At 39.2% G+C, this 15,398-nt stretch overlaps 1 protein-coding gene across 1 annotated transcript; it reads left to right on the top strand.

Moving 5' to 3' along the window:
- Nucleotides 1-4,051: 4,051 nt before the first annotated feature.
- On the top strand, nucleotides 4,052-15,342 carry LOC105020258 (sodium- and chloride-dependent GABA transporter 2). The gene is made up of 15 exons (XM_010887134.4): nucleotides 4,052-4,204; nucleotides 5,215-5,421; nucleotides 7,147-7,281; nucleotides 7,481-7,621; nucleotides 7,781-7,868; nucleotides 8,025-8,157; nucleotides 8,317-8,451; nucleotides 9,963-10,066; nucleotides 10,235-10,359; nucleotides 10,469-10,581; nucleotides 12,028-12,165; nucleotides 12,530-12,632; nucleotides 12,801-12,901; nucleotides 13,048-13,218; nucleotides 14,574-15,342. The coding sequence occupies exons 1-15, from the start codon at nucleotides 4,198-4,200 to the stop codon at nucleotides 14,739-14,741; spliced, it is 1,869 nt and encodes a 622-aa protein (XP_010885436.1). The 5' UTR covers nucleotides 4,052-4,197; the 3' UTR covers nucleotides 14,742-15,342.
- The last annotated feature ends 56 nt before the right edge of the window (nucleotides 15,343-15,398 follow it).

The following is a 15,398-nucleotide window of genomic DNA, read 5'->3' as shown; positions in this document are numbered from 1 at the left end:
TCTTGGTCTCGGTCCTCCCTGACCAAGGTCCTTCTTGGCCAGTTACTTAGTTTGGCTGGACGGCCAGCTCCAGGAAGGCTTGGTGGTTCCAAACTTTGCCCATTTCAGAATGGTGGAGTCTAATGTGCTCCTGGAGACTTCAATGCTTTACCTGTTTTTTTTAAAAATAATCTTCCCCAGTTCAATGCCTTTACAGAGAATTGGCTTGGTTTTTGCTTCAACATTTGCACATAAAGTGTGTAAATTTATGTAGACACGTGTGCCTTTTTAAATCATGTCCAATCAATTGAATTTGCCACTGTTGGACTTGAGACAAGTTCTAGAGGCAACTCAAGGATTTTCAAAGGACACAGGAAGCTTCTGAACTCAATTTGGAGTGTGGCAAAGGGTCTGTATACTTATGTACATGAAATTGGGACAAATATCTAAAAACCTGTCATTATGGGGTATTACGTTATGAATTATGACAGAAAATGTAATTGGAAAGTTATTTTGTAACAGAAAATTATGTGGAGAAAATGGAAGGGTCTAAATACTTTCTGAAGACACTGTATATCTTAGTACAGTCAAGGTTTAAGGGCTTATATAAGTAAAGTATTAGCAGGCAGACTACTATGAAGCCCCTTTAAACCTGCGAAATATTTGGTTTCTGCCCTCTTCCTTTGGGTTAAAGATAAAATCATTTAAATACCTTAATTCTAGAATGTGTCTTATTTTATAATTACGGTTATTTCTGAGAATATCACATTCTTTAAAAAATTTTATAGATATACTAATATATTTTATTTTTTCAATTCCTGCACAAAAAACGGGATTTGGTTGCCAAAACAATATATAATATAGAACCCTCTTAACCTCCCCTTCTTTTATCTCTTCTTTATTGCTGGGGGAGATGAAGACAAATCATAATAGGTTATTCACAAACAAACCATATTTACAGGGGAAGATAGCTAAAAGAAGGATAACAACGAGGGGTCAAAGGGTGTCTTCAAACCCTCCCACTCTGAACCAACAATGTGGGCAAAGCCACTGATGAAGGATATTCCCAGGATGGGAAGTAGCTGACTTCACCCATTACCCCTTATTCCCCCTTCTTTCTCTTTACAGATCAGTTTCATAATTATTGTTTTAACAATTAAATTGTTGATATTCTATTTCTGAATGTTAAAGGGAAAAAAGCTGCATTAAAGCAGTGTATATGGCATGTAATGTGAATGAGAACACACCTCCTTCATTTACATGGGAGAGCCACCAACCAGTGCAAATGAAGCCAAGCAAAATCCAGTCTGAACTGACTTTAGCTGCTTCTGGTCAATTTGACCCACTCACCTCTTAAAGAGACAAAAGCTAACCAGACAAACTACAAATTGCAGCCACGAGACAGGACATAAGTGATTAACCAAGACAACATTTGCTATTTCCCATTTGATTAATTTGTTGCCATGTCTATCTTCAGCAATGGTCCCTACTACCTTCTGTCCTATATGACTGTTCTGTGCATCAGAAACCACTGACTTCTCAAATTTTAGGCTAACTTGCTCTTGGGATACATTTTCAGACCACCAACTCATTCAGAGGCTGTACAGATGTGTGACCTGAGCAAGGCGTTGTGCAAGAAGAAACGTGAGATATGAGTATGTCGTGGCATTATGACTCCACCCAACCCACACATGTTGCTGTTGCAATTTATCGCCAGCAAACATTACACAACTCTTCATTTCAGACCTCACTGTACAGCATCCGATCCATGACCTTCCGCCCGGTTGAACAGTTGTGCTTTTATAGCCTCCTGAATAACTTGTAATTGGATGGCATCACATTTCTCATTGAATTCTCAAAGAACGATGAAGCCTCTGACCTTGTTCACTGAGGCATTTCCTTGGATGATCTTGGGATTTTAATCCCAGATTGTCATCAATCCACATCCGGCTAGTTCTTGGTTCGTGAAGTTAACGTCTGGTGAGGACAGTGTTGGGTCCAAAGTAAATGACTACTTTCCTTTCAGAATCTTCTGAAACAAGTGTCCCCCGATTGCAGTCAGACCCATTTGAATTCAATGACTTGTTGAGATTTGATGATTTTATATTATCCAGCTCCACCCAAACATACGGTATGAAAAGCTTTAATATAGTTTTCAGCATGGTGCACCTTGTTGATGTTTATTCAACTTTTGAAGATGACCTTTGAAGGTTAGATTTAGGGTTTTTACGTAGTTTAGGTATTCTATGCTACACTGGACAGTGAAGTGGTGAGTCTTTGCTGAAAAAGCAGTAGGTCGGACAAGAACTACATTGAGTATATTGAGAAGGCTTCATAATGTGTCACACTTCACATAGTCTGCCTACTGTGTGATCGACAGAGTAGTGATGTGTTCTGTACTGTTTTAAAACATACTAAAATATGATTAACTGATGCCATTTTTACAGCAATCTTAAGGTATATAGCACCAGACAGGTAGACAGTTGTTAAAATGGGGAAAATACACTATATATATCTGACAATACAACTAGAGGCCCAGAGCCGGAAGAGCTGTCGAGTGAGTTACAAGAGTCAAAAAAATGAAAGGTCTTTTGAGATAAAATGCTGATGAAGGCATCACCTCTAATTGATTCCAGAGTCTAAACTATCTTGCTCAGGCAAGGAAGAGAAAAAGGACCATGCTTCAGTGCATGTTTTCCAAAATGTTGACAGATCATAAGTAGTCTGAAGACGACTGTAACTTTATTTAGCTTTCATAAGTGCATTAGTGAGGACAACCTTCAAATTGAAATAATAAAGTTTCAGAATATTAGCTTTAATTTAACAGTATTTTCATATCAACTGAATAAATCCACAGTTACACATGTTTAAGAAAGGTTCTCCAAAGTTTATTAATTGATCACATATTCCTAGCATGCAATGATTACATCAAACTTGTGACTCTACAAACTCGGATGCATTTGCAGTTGAAAATAAGGTATTTTGTCGTTTTGGAATCGTCTTTATTGCGTAATATAGTAGGTCATGTTTCTGAACGTTTTACATAATCCAAAATTCTACACTGGTTATGGATAATTCTACATGAATCAGGATGAATGTGCACACGTTTTGTGCTGACAAAACCCCTGGGAATATTGGAGAGATGGTGGTTGGGTCTTAACAGAGCTTAAGTGTTATGAATTATTTTGTGCATGTCTTTAAAATATCCCAAAATGTACTCTTCCCAAACTCCAATCATATTCTGGCAGCTTCAGATGCATCGGTATTCATCACCTGTTGTTTTGTTATCCTAAATATACACTCAACGGAATGTTTATAGGTACCTATTAGTTGTGATCACGAATCGCTCCTAGAGTCATGTGGTCCTGGCTTGTTATATAAAGCATGCAGACAGGTATCGAGGCATTCAGTAACTGTTCCATTGAATGTTAGAATTGACAAAACGAGTGACCTAAACAACTTTTAGTGCGCTGTGTTGTCAGTGCCTGATACCCCTGTTCCAGTATTTCAGAAACGGATCTGAGCTTTCAAGTCATGACAGTATTAAAGGGTTATACCTAATATGTTGTCCGCTGAGAATGTAACGCAGACTTCGACTTTAACCAAATAGATTATCCATTTAAAAACCATATGCGATATGGATCTACAATTGAATACATGTTTTAAGTGTAAATGACTAAGGTTACAGTTTTGACATATATAAGATTACAACGGCATCGCCTTTTCAACTCTAACGTCGTGATAGTATGTTAGGGATTTCCGGAGGTTGGCTTTGCCGTCGACTAATCAATGGAAATCAATTATATACTCCCCAGGTCCTGTCTCCTCGCCTCCTTCTCAAAATCTATTTGGGTGAATAGCAAAGTATCCGTCCACTTAGACGATATTCTCCTATTGGTTTTGAGAAATAGAAGAGAGGGGGGAAGAATGGGGGGTTTATTTTACAAATCATTCAACTCAGCCTTGAAGTGCTAGGACAAGGTCCAGGCACCAAGGTGATTTTAATGGACTCCGTTATCAATCAGGAAAGCGCTTTAAACAAATGGGCGGAGTCACATGAGCAGATAGTGGAACAGGGATGGGCCAAAGTTGAGGATCGCAGACTCCCGCCTACTAGCGAATCTCACTTTAAATACTAAACTTCCCAACATTTACCAGAAATACATTATATTCGCTCCCAGAACCAACCTTTAGACTTAAACAGCGACACCTCCAGAAATGAATGGTAAGTCCTTTACGTACATGTTATCATGTTTCAGTTCGAGTACATTGCTGTAACATGTGCACACCATGTACTTTTAAGGGTTTTTCATGTTGTGTCAAAAATACATTGTAAAATTACTTGTGGACATATTTTAAAATGCATATAAACATTTGCGATTTATTTGTTGGGGTTTGTGATCTTTATTTTTTATTTTGTTATATTTTGAATTCATAATCAAGGGGGAACAAAAATAATGTATTTTTCAAGATCACAATATATACAGGAATAAATCTACGTTTAGGAATTGCATAATATGGGCCCATAATCAATTTAACAATCTACTGACCCAATATGGAGTAAAGACATGTGAACAAATATATGTGGAATTTTAGACATTTTCCAGTTAATACATTTTCTGACAAATGAATGTATGTATATGAAATACTTTAAAAAGTGTCTGTCCAATCAAAATGCTTAAATAATTGCATTATTCTGCTTTATTTCTTCATTTGTTTTTGCATTTCATCTGTGTCCATGACAAAACATTTTTTTCCCCACATTCATAGAGATTTGGTAAGCCTATGGATGTGTACATCTCTGTCTGTTTTTGAATCCTTTAATTAAGTTCTCCAGGTGGCCGTTTGAGAGAGCAATGCATTTCCTCCATCATTGTTGCTATTAATGCTTGAAAAATATACATACAGCTCTGGAAAAAATTAAGAGACCACTGCACCTTTTTCCTTTCCCTTCCAAAAAAGTTGAAAAGGAAAGTTTTGAGTGAGGAACAGAAGCGTTCAATTTGCAGTGGTCTCTTAATTGTAACCCTTCTGTTCCTCACTCAAAACCTTCCTTTCCAACTTTTTTGGAAATGAAAGAAAAAGAGCAGTGGTCTCTTCATTTTTTCCAGAGCTGTATTTGCGTCCCTTGTAAGCAGCACAACCGTAACTGAAGTAACTTATCTTTCAAACAGTCAAACTAATTTAATGGGTTTTTAATTTCATAAAACAATTTTACATGTTTAATCTGTGAAGGAGGAATTAAAGCGGGCTTCTCTAATGGGGAGAACAGCAACAGGCTGAAGGACCTGGTCCTTGTCTCTCAGCCTCAGTCAGAAGTGAAGATGCAGGAGAGAGGCCAATGGAGCAACAAACTAGAGTTCATCCTGTCAGTGATGGGATCCATCATTGGTCTGGGGAACATGTGGCGCTTTCCTTACCTCTGCTACAAAAATGGAGGAGGTGAGTTATTAAGAGCCCAGAAAAAACATTAGTTGGAGTCACAAATGCAAAACTGTTACACTTTCTGCATTAACATTGGTAGTCTATCTAGACAGACGCCTTGTTGAAATGGACTTTCGTGTCACATCAGCACAATTTGATTGGGGTGCTTTTCAATCCCCTTCTCACCAAACAAGTCCCTTAAGTGTCAGTCTGGACCAGCCGAGACACCTGGGTTACTTCACTGGCCAAGAGGAACCCCCTACTAAGTCCCAGGTGGACCGGTGTGTTCAGGGCATTGACCCCGCGCCTAGCAAGACCCCTGGGTCGTTAGCCAGTGGAAGCCCTTTTAAAATGATATGCTTGGTGGTGGCCTCCCTCAGTGTTACCTGTGTTCCAGCAGTGTGGGTTTTTGCTTTGGATCTAGAATTTCAAAGACTAGTCCTTCATGGGAAAAGTATAGACAAATAATATATGTGGCGTTTCAATAATTTTGAAAGACTTTTGGCAAAATGGAAAGTAAATGTAAAAATATTATAACACGACTACTTTAATATTTAAATACATTTTTGGAAATACACGTATAAAGAATATTAAAATGTTAAAATATGTAAACATTTTGTTTTAATTTTAAAAGAATATTAAAACAAAAATGTTTTCCTTAATTTGTATCTACAGTTCAGCTTTAGATTTAAGATCCAATGTACAGAATGTCACAGTTTATTTGACCCTGTTCATACATATTTCTACAGTTTCGAAATGCCCTTTTTCTAGCCCTCTCTCTTCAAATGTCATAGGTTTTTGTACAAATTCGTACTCTATTAATAGAAGTACACACTTTTATATTTGGTTCCGTATTTCTAGAATACACTGTTTACATAAATTCTGGAATCATAAAATGCTTCCATTTCCCAATGTTACAACATTAATCTATGAAAATGTGCTCAAATAATATGTGGCTTTCGATAATGTTGCTTCATATGACACTTTTGATATAAAATCCAAAATGTCTTGTAAAGCCAAATCTAAACATTTCTATTCACTTTTCAAAAAAATAACGAAGGGGAGTGTATCATTTACAAATTTATATTATTATATTTTTAAATACTTTGAATGAGGTTACTTATAGGAAATTATTTGAAATTATATTTGTGACAGAATACAAATACTTATACAACTCTGTGAGTTTTATCTAATTGAATGTGAATGCATAAACTGGTTATGAAATACACCGTTGCGTCTAAATGGTACTCATTCGTATAGCATTTAGGTCAGGCCAAGTGTTATGGGAAATGCTTATGTAGGTGCAATATCAGACGTTTCTGTCTGTGGGGTCGGGTGAATAGGTTCAGGGGTCAGAAGTGAGGCGTCAGAGAATGACACAGCTGTTGCTTCCCCTCCGTCCTTACTAGCTCTTAGTCAAGCAGTTGCTCGTGCTGCGCTCATAGTGTGCAGCACTTCAATCATGCTCAGATGTTAACTGTAGACCGATGGCTACATTTTTAGACCACGCCATTAATACAGCGTCACAATTATATAATTGACATTAATTGAGATGAACCACAAACTGACGTTTGTTAGAAATTTTTGTAAAATCCCATGAACAGAACACATATAACCGGATGTCTACATGTCATAATAATGTCCTTCTCTTACACATGGTTGTACTCAGTAGATAATCCTATAAGTGTTTTATTACTGAATCTTTTTAGATTATTGGTCTCATTAACTCTCCCTTTAATGTAGGTGCATTCCTCATCCCCTACCTGATCTTCCTGTTCACGTGTGGGGTTCCTGTGTTCTTCCTGGAGACTGCTCTGGGCCAGTACACCAGCCAAGGAGGCATAACCTGCTGGAGAATGATCTGTCCACTCTTTGAGGGTAACCTGGTCTTTGTTATGGGGGCAAATCTCCCTTTACTGTGAGTGATGTTAGGTTATCTTCAAAAAATGTTTGGTTCCAAGGTTTTCACACATTCATCAGGTTTTACCGCATCTAATAACTACGGGGAAAATGGCTAGAAAGTAGCACTTATTGACTTTCAATCCATCCCACGCTTTTATTCCTGTCTTTGCTTAAGGTCTTGGCTATGGCACTCAGGTCATTGTGGCTCTTCTGAACTCTTATTACATTGTGGTCTTGGCCTGGGGAATCTTCTACCTGTCCTTCTCCTTTACCTGGGAACTCCCCTGGTCCACATGCAACAACACCTGGAATACAGGTAAGTCAACAAACAACAATGCTAATATATCAAATTACTTTGTTTTACAGTGGCCTTGCAGTGTGGAGCGATATTACAAATGAAAAAGTATTACATTTCAGAATTTCAAATGAAAGGTCATATTTTCTAACATGTCTCTGATTTGTTTTTTTGACTAAGACAATTGCGTGGGGTTTCGTAGGAGGAATGATTCAATCAACCATATTGTGACCCAGAACTCCACATCCCCCGTAATTGAATTCTGGGAGTAAGTTTTCAAAGTATCTTGTCAATCAACACTTTGTCACTGAATTAACAGTGAGAGTCTCATGGGCCTAAAATGTTCAATATACAAACTGGAACTATTATTGTACTTCCTCCATTGTGATTTTGTTCTGACCGCCTGTGTGGTGTGTTTCTTTAGGAGAAGAGCCTTGAGGCTGTCACCTGGCATTGACCACATGGGTTCTCTGAACTGGGACTTGGCTATCTGTCTGGCCATTGCCTGGGTCTTGTGTTACTTTTGCATCTGGAAGGGGGTCAAATCCACTGGAAAGGTGGGCTTGTTTGGGCTATTTGTTCTGTTGAACCTTTAGTGATTTTCTTTACCAGGGGCTCATTAAATTGAAGAGTGAAATTAGACCTGGACCTGTCCAGCGATAAACTTAATGGGTTGGATTGCTGACATTTCCCATATGATTCCATCATATCTACAGGTGGTGTACTTCACAGCTACCTTCCCCTATCTGATGCTGATAGTGCTGCTGATTCGAGGAGTCACTTTACCCGGGGCAGACCTAGGGATTAAGTTCTACCTGTACCCTGACCTGTCAAGACTAGCAGACCCTCAGGTAGGCATCGATAACCACCGGTCCCACGTAGCCATGTATTTGACAAAACCACACACAATTACACTTTACATGAGAGGCTGGTCGGCCGTAAGTCTGTTGCAACTCTACCTCAGACTTAATATGTGCTCTGTCCCGTGACCTTAATATAATGCATATTATATACCATGTGAGCTATGCCAGGGAATAGATTACACATCCGATAGGGAGCAGGCATAAAACGTAATTAAACATAAAGTAATTCAATGACTGTATATTCCATTTTATACATTTTAAACCAGCCGTCCTACTCCTTTATTGTTTTTATTACATGGGACAGTGAAAGCCTGACAAGGTAGTTAGCAGGACAGGGAGTGCTAAAAGAACAGGGGTCTGGATTCAAACCCAAGCTTGCATTGGTTTGTGCATTCTGGAGGCAGCAGGTTAGACCACTAGACCATCTGTAATATTTGCAATATTTATCTAAATATTAACCAAAGTCAGTCCAATCTGAGGTTTGGAAGAAGGTCCTTGGGTGAAGGTCCTCCAGTTGTGAGTGCCGATATCCCAGGGTTCCCTGTCTGGAATGCTAGTATTTGCTGGGTCCAGCATCTGTAGCATGCTGTGATTGGCGGGGTCAGTCCAGGGTCGCACAGAGGGGCAGGACACTACAGCGAAGGTAAATACAGACTTCCCGGACCATGCGGCTGCTGGACTCCCTCACAGGACTCAGGGTCTCAGGGCACAGCCCTCAACCAGCACAGCCTGGTCTGGACCAGAGGGGTCCTTCAGGTTCAGCATCAAAGTGCTGATCTCCACATGGTTGTCCGGAAACATTCTGGAATACAGACCAACTGGTGGGCCGCAGCTGATGCCATATATTTAGAGTTTTACATACTCAGTATCAAAACCTCTTGTGTTTGTCTGCAGGGAGTTTGAATCTATGGGACTGATGGCATTGACACCACATCTTTCGTCTACCATTCCTCGAAAGCAACCCCACACCCTAGCAAGTCAGACATTTTGATTGAGTCATCATCCCCAGGGCCTTCTGCTGCACCCATTCTCACCTTTCAGATCTTCTGGCTCTGGTTGGGGATAGAGAGGTGGGGTTCACTAGTCAATGTTTAGACTACAGGATGTTTAACTGGCTAGTTGACAATTCGCCTGTGCTGTGTCATTGGTCTTAATGATTAAACTCAGTAGGAACCACAAAGGGAAAGAGTACGATGGTCCAATGGTCCCAGTGACGCTGCTGGATAGCTCCATTCATCAAGATTTCTATTTAGTTGGGCAGAAGCTGGGATTCTGAGTGACTTACAGTTAGTCCATTCATACCATAAGAAACGTTCTGAAAGCACATACGACGTTTGAGTTGTGTGTTTTCCACATGCGATGTGCGTTGGACCTTTTCAACGATAAAAATAAATAAATAAAATTTTAGAAAATAACAACAAATAATGTAAATACCCATGAGTTGGCTCCTCCAGTAGCTGTTTGACTGGCGTGTCTGTGTCCTCTCTCATGTGTTCCAGGTGTGGATGGATGCAGGCACACAGATCTTCTTCTCGTATGCCATCTGTCTAGGCTCCCTCACCGCACTGGGGAGTTACAACAAATACAACAACAACTGCTACAAGTACGCTACCAGTCGCCTCATAAAACACACGTACCAGACAAGCATGCACGCACCAACACAATATGGCAACTACTGCTGTAAAAAAAAAAAGAAGGTATTTTATGACAATTATGATTCCCTTTATAATCTTCGTTTAAATCAGAATGTATTTTGTATCTTGTACTGCAGAGACTGCCTTGCGCTATGCTTCCTGAACAGTGGGACTAGCTTTGTGGCAGGATTTGCCATCTTCTCCATCCTGGGTTTCATGGCTTATGAACAGGATGTCCCAATCTCAGAGGTAGCAGAGTCCGGTGAGTGTGCCTTTGTGTTTAGCTGTTAATGTTATGCTGACAACTTAAATCATTGGTTTAAAAGAATGGATAATGTGGTATTTAATTGTTTCACCCTATTTCTACTTAGGTCCTGGTCTGGCCTTCATTGCATACCCTCGTGCTGTGGCCATGATGCCATTCTCTCCACTATGGGCTTGTTTCTTCTTTATCATGATCATTCTGCTGGGCTTGGACAGTCAAGTAAGGCCTCCTAAAATGTATAAATCTCTCTTAAGTCTGCGTTTCCTTCTCCCTTAAAGGGTTGGTATGCAGAATGTATTATCCACGTGGAGGTTAGATCATATGCAACGGTTTGTGTGACTTATTCTACCAAAATGAACCTGGTAGAACATCTCACAACTAATTAGGCCAATTGGCAACAGGTCAGTAACATGATTGGGTATTAAAAGATCATTTCAGAGAGAATTTGTCTGTCAGAAGTGAGGATGGGGGGGGTTCACCACCTGGTGAAAGACTGCGTGGGCAAATAGTGCAGTGATTTAAGAATAACATTTCTCAATGTAAAATTGCTAAGAGTTTAGGGATCTCATCATCTGAGGTACATAATATCATTAAAAGATTCTGAGAATCTGGAGAAATCTCTGTATGCAAGGGACAAGGCCGTAAACCAATACTGGATTGTCGTGATCTTCGGGCCCTCAGGCGGCACTATATTAAAAACAGACACGATTCTGTAGTGGAAATCCCTTCCGAAAACCATTGTCTGTGAACACAGTATGTCGCTGCATCCACAATGCAAAGAAGAACCATACATAAACAACATCCAGAAACGCAAGCACTTTCTCTGGGCTCAAGCTCATTTTAGATGGACTGAGGCAAAGTGGAAAACCATCCTCTGGTCTGACGAATCAAAGTTATTTTGGGGAATCATGGACCCCGCGTCCTCTGGGCTAAAGAGAAGAGGGACCATCTGGCTTCTTATAAGCGCTTAGCTCAAAATCCAGCATCTGTGATGCATGGGGGTGCATTAGAGCACATGGCATGGGGGGCTTGCACTTCTGTGAAGGCACCCTTAATGCTTAGCAATATATATATATATGTTTTGGAGGAACACATCCTGCCATACAGGGAAGGCCTTGCTTATTTCAGCAAGACAATGCCAAACTGCCTTCTGCACGTATAACAACAGCCTAGCTCCGTAGTATAAGAGTCTGTGTGCTAAACTAGCCTGCTTGCAGTCCAAACATTTGGCGCATCACGAAAAATACGACAAAGGAGACCCCGAACTGTTGAGCAGCTGAAATCCTATGTCAAGCAAGAATGGGAATACATTTCACTTTCAAAACTACAGCAGTTGGTCTCCTCAGTTCCCAAACACTTACAGAGTGTTGTTAAAAGAAGAGGTGATGCCACACAGTGGTAAACATGCCCCTGTCCCAACTCCTTTGAAACATGTTGCAGGCATGAATTTTAACCAAAATAATAAAATGTCTCTGTTTCTTTTTTTTTGTTGATATGTTGTCTTTGTACTATTTTCAGTTAAATAGAGGGAGAAATGATTTACACATCATTGTATTCCGTTATTGTTTTTTTGCATGTTACGCAGCATCCCACTTTCTTTGTTAGGGTCGCACATATCCTAACAAAATACCTCTCTCTCCTCCCTCCCTTTTTCTCTCCCTCTAGTTTGTGTGTGTTGAGAGCTTGACAACGGCTGTTGTGGACATGTACCCTGAGGTGTTCCGTCGCAAGCATTGCAGGGAGCTCTTTCTGGCTGTTGTGTCCTTCGTCTCATTCCTTATGGGCCTGGTCATGCTGATGGAGGTAGGAGTCACATCTGGAATTTGGCTTGGGTTGTTTGGTGGTCAGACCAGCCTGGTGACTGATGGTGAAAACCCCTCTTGGGCTATTTCATTGTGTTCTTTAGCTGTATGCAGACAGACATAAACTCTAACTTACTGGGTGGCTGGGGTCGAGTTCAGAGTCAACAAAATAAACAACACACTGTTGTATAATTTGTGATTTGTTTTTATTAGTTAGGACTTTTTCATGTTTTTGATGGAACCCAGTTCGGGGGACATGCGACCGTGTTTCAGGACAGCATAATGGCATAATGAGCCGTTCATTGATGTGTACAACATGTGTGATGTCATTGAAGGCTGTTTAATAGTGTTTGTCTGTTTTTCAGGGGGGGATGTATGTCTTCCAGCTAATGGATTACTATGCTGCTAGTGGAATGTGTCTTCTCTTCATGGCCATCTTTGAGACAGTCTCCATCGCCTGGGTCTACGGTAATATGGAAGGCATCTCTCCAAGAAAAACGATCGGATTGAACAGTTAGAAGGACAGTTAAAGCCAATCAAGATAGAGTTGTCTCTAATTTTTCCTGTTGATTATTCTTGTTCCCCAGTTGTTGACATTTGCCACAGCTGTTGTTATGACCAAAAATGTTGTTCCAGGTGCTGACCGCTTCTATGATAACATTGAGGACATGATTGGCTACCGGCCAGGACCTTACATTAAGTACTGTTGGATGTTCATCACCCCAGCCACATGCATTGTGAGTTACCTACAAATCCAACTAGTTACATTGGTTGTGGTCAGGGTCAGGTCTTCTGATAAAACCTTACCAAGAAAAATGCTGAACCCTAGACAGATCCCAACGTTATGAAAAACTCTGAATGAAATGCTTTTTGTTTTTACCAGGCCACCTTTGCATTCTCCCTCATCAAGTACACGCCTCTGAAGTACAACAATGTTTATGTGTACCCCTGGTGGGGCTACGTGATAGGCTGGCTCCTGGCTCTGGCTTCCATGGTTTGCATCCCTTTCTGGATCATCTACAAACTCAGCACCACAGAAGGAATGTTCAGAGAGGTGAATTTGCATTCCTTTGCTCACATCACATTTCCTGTTGACAAAACAACGGTTTTGAGATCAGCAAAGGTGAATACATGTAACAGAGTCTAGTGACAATAACATTGTGGCTGATCAAAAACAAATTTCTTCTGTCAACTGGATCAGAAATCATTTCTAAGAGTTTTGTTGGATGCATTATTGTCTCAGTTTTGCTGTTGGCCCATTTGTAATTGGATGCCAATATAGGGATAATTCCTACTCTGGGGTGGCATTTGGACCTCAAAATCCTTGTAAAAATAGGTTCTTATAAGTTGTCAGTAAAAGAATGCTTGACTCTCAGAAAAACATATTGACCGAATTGGCTTCAATCCTAATACATGTGGGTGGATTGTTCATATGAGACCATGAGATATTTCCATCCAGTTAGAGACATACACATAATCTTCTGAAATTGTAAAAAAAAATATTGAGTGCACTTTATTTGCACCTACTAAGGTATTCAACTACCTGGTTTCGCAGATACAGATTAAGCGTAGTCATGGACAAAAAAATAAAGTTAAGTGGAAACTGAATTCATGTTTAGGTGAACCATTCATCCTTAACAAAAAGATCTGCGTAATATTTGATGGATAACCTAACAGGGAGGAATAAGGCATACCAGGTTGGAAACTCATTAAATATGTGTCTAATTACATATAAAAAACATGAATATAGTATTTGAATAGAAATTTGAATAAAAAATTATTTCATATGTTTTCTAACAACATTTCCACCCTCTTTAGGGACATGTTCAAAGTCATAGCTCTGAGTGAGCCATATTGAGTTGGAATGACGATAAACAGTTGAACAGGATTTGAACTCTATCAAAAATATTTTACAATTATAAAATGTGATTCATTTTCTGTAATATAACTTAACAGAGTGGATATTTAAGCAGAACTACTATAAACTAACTGGGTGGAATGAGATTTTATGGACACACATAAAGTGTCAAATATAATAATAATAATAATAATAATAATGAATACAATATTTGTGGGATTTTTTAAAATATGTTATTGTTTTATGCCTTACATTTCTCATGAAGGTTGATGAGCAATTATTTGGTACATGGGAAAATTACCTTAATTCAATGAATGACTTTTGGAATTTATATTTTCACTAAATAAATATTTTTTCCCCTAGGGACAGAAATGGCCCTACTGTACGTGGTAGCAGTGACCCATAAGACACATTATCAATATTATTTTATCTAAGACCTGTGTTTTTTTACTGATTTGTTTCATTTCTCTTTGATACTCACTATTACTAACATCAGTGTCACAACTGAATTAGTCATTAATGCCTCATTCATTTTTTTATATTTTCTGCAGCGCATTTATATCCTTATCCAGCCATCTAACGATCTACCCAAAACCAAGGGTGAACAAGAACGAATGCGAGCCATCTTTGCCCCCGAGTCCAAGGAAGGAATGGAGCTAGTAGGGGTATTAAACAAAGATGGCTACCTCCCAGTGGAAGTGAATGACTTAAACTGCTAAGAAGACGCCTTTCGCAGGCTAAAGTTCACTCAACATTTGAAGAAAACATACTGTACTCATTCAACAGTTCAAGAAAACATACTGTACAATATAATAATGAACTGTAAGGGATTTGAGGAATTTCAGTTTACCTCCTTAGTTGAATGTCCTGCTGTTCATCTGTACATGGAACTGGAGGCAGACATTCTGCTCATCATGATCATTCAGTATCCTGTGTCCCCCATCCATCAACTAGAAAAAAATTGAGAAAGGGGAGCAAGCATGCACTTGGGGTGCAACCCCTCTATTTTACAATAGCATGTAGCTTTAAGGTGGAAAACAGGACAACTGTTCTATTAAAAAAGTTTATTCACAATCTTTCTGATTGTTCAATGGACAGTGATCTACATTTGTATAATATTGTCTGGATAAGGCCAAGTGCTATATTTTTGTTAGGCCTACTGTACTGTATTTCATATTGTATTAACAAGCTACTGTTGGACTAATAGAAAACATGTACGATATTTTTATGATTTTATTAATAGATTTTCTCTGTAACATGACTGTACAAAAGAAATATGGATCTGTGTTTGTTTTGAAATAAACAAAATGTCTAATTTTATTCTATTATTCATAAATGTTTTTTTCTTGTATTTGACCAAGAAGGTTTTCCTGAGA

This window comes from Esox lucius, chromosome 23, assembly GCF_011004845.1.
Source record: "Esox lucius isolate fEsoLuc1 chromosome 23, fEsoLuc1.pri, whole genome shotgun sequence".
NCBI classification, from domain to species: domain Eukaryota; kingdom Metazoa; phylum Chordata; class Actinopteri; order Esociformes; family Esocidae; genus Esox; species Esox lucius.
Note: the sequence above shows the minus strand (reverse complement) of the source record. Positions and strands in the feature narration are given on the sequence as shown.

Coding starts and splice junctions, on each gene's coding strand:
- LOC105020258 (XM_010887134.4), top strand. Junction 7,869..8,024: donor CCCGTAATTGAATTCTGGGA/GTAAGTTTTCAA, acceptor GTGTTTCTTTAG/GAGAAGAGCCTTGAGGCTGT. Junction 8,158..8,316: donor GGGTCAAATCCACTGGAAAG/GTGGGCTTGTTT, acceptor TCATATCTACAG/GTGGTGTACTTCACAGCTAC.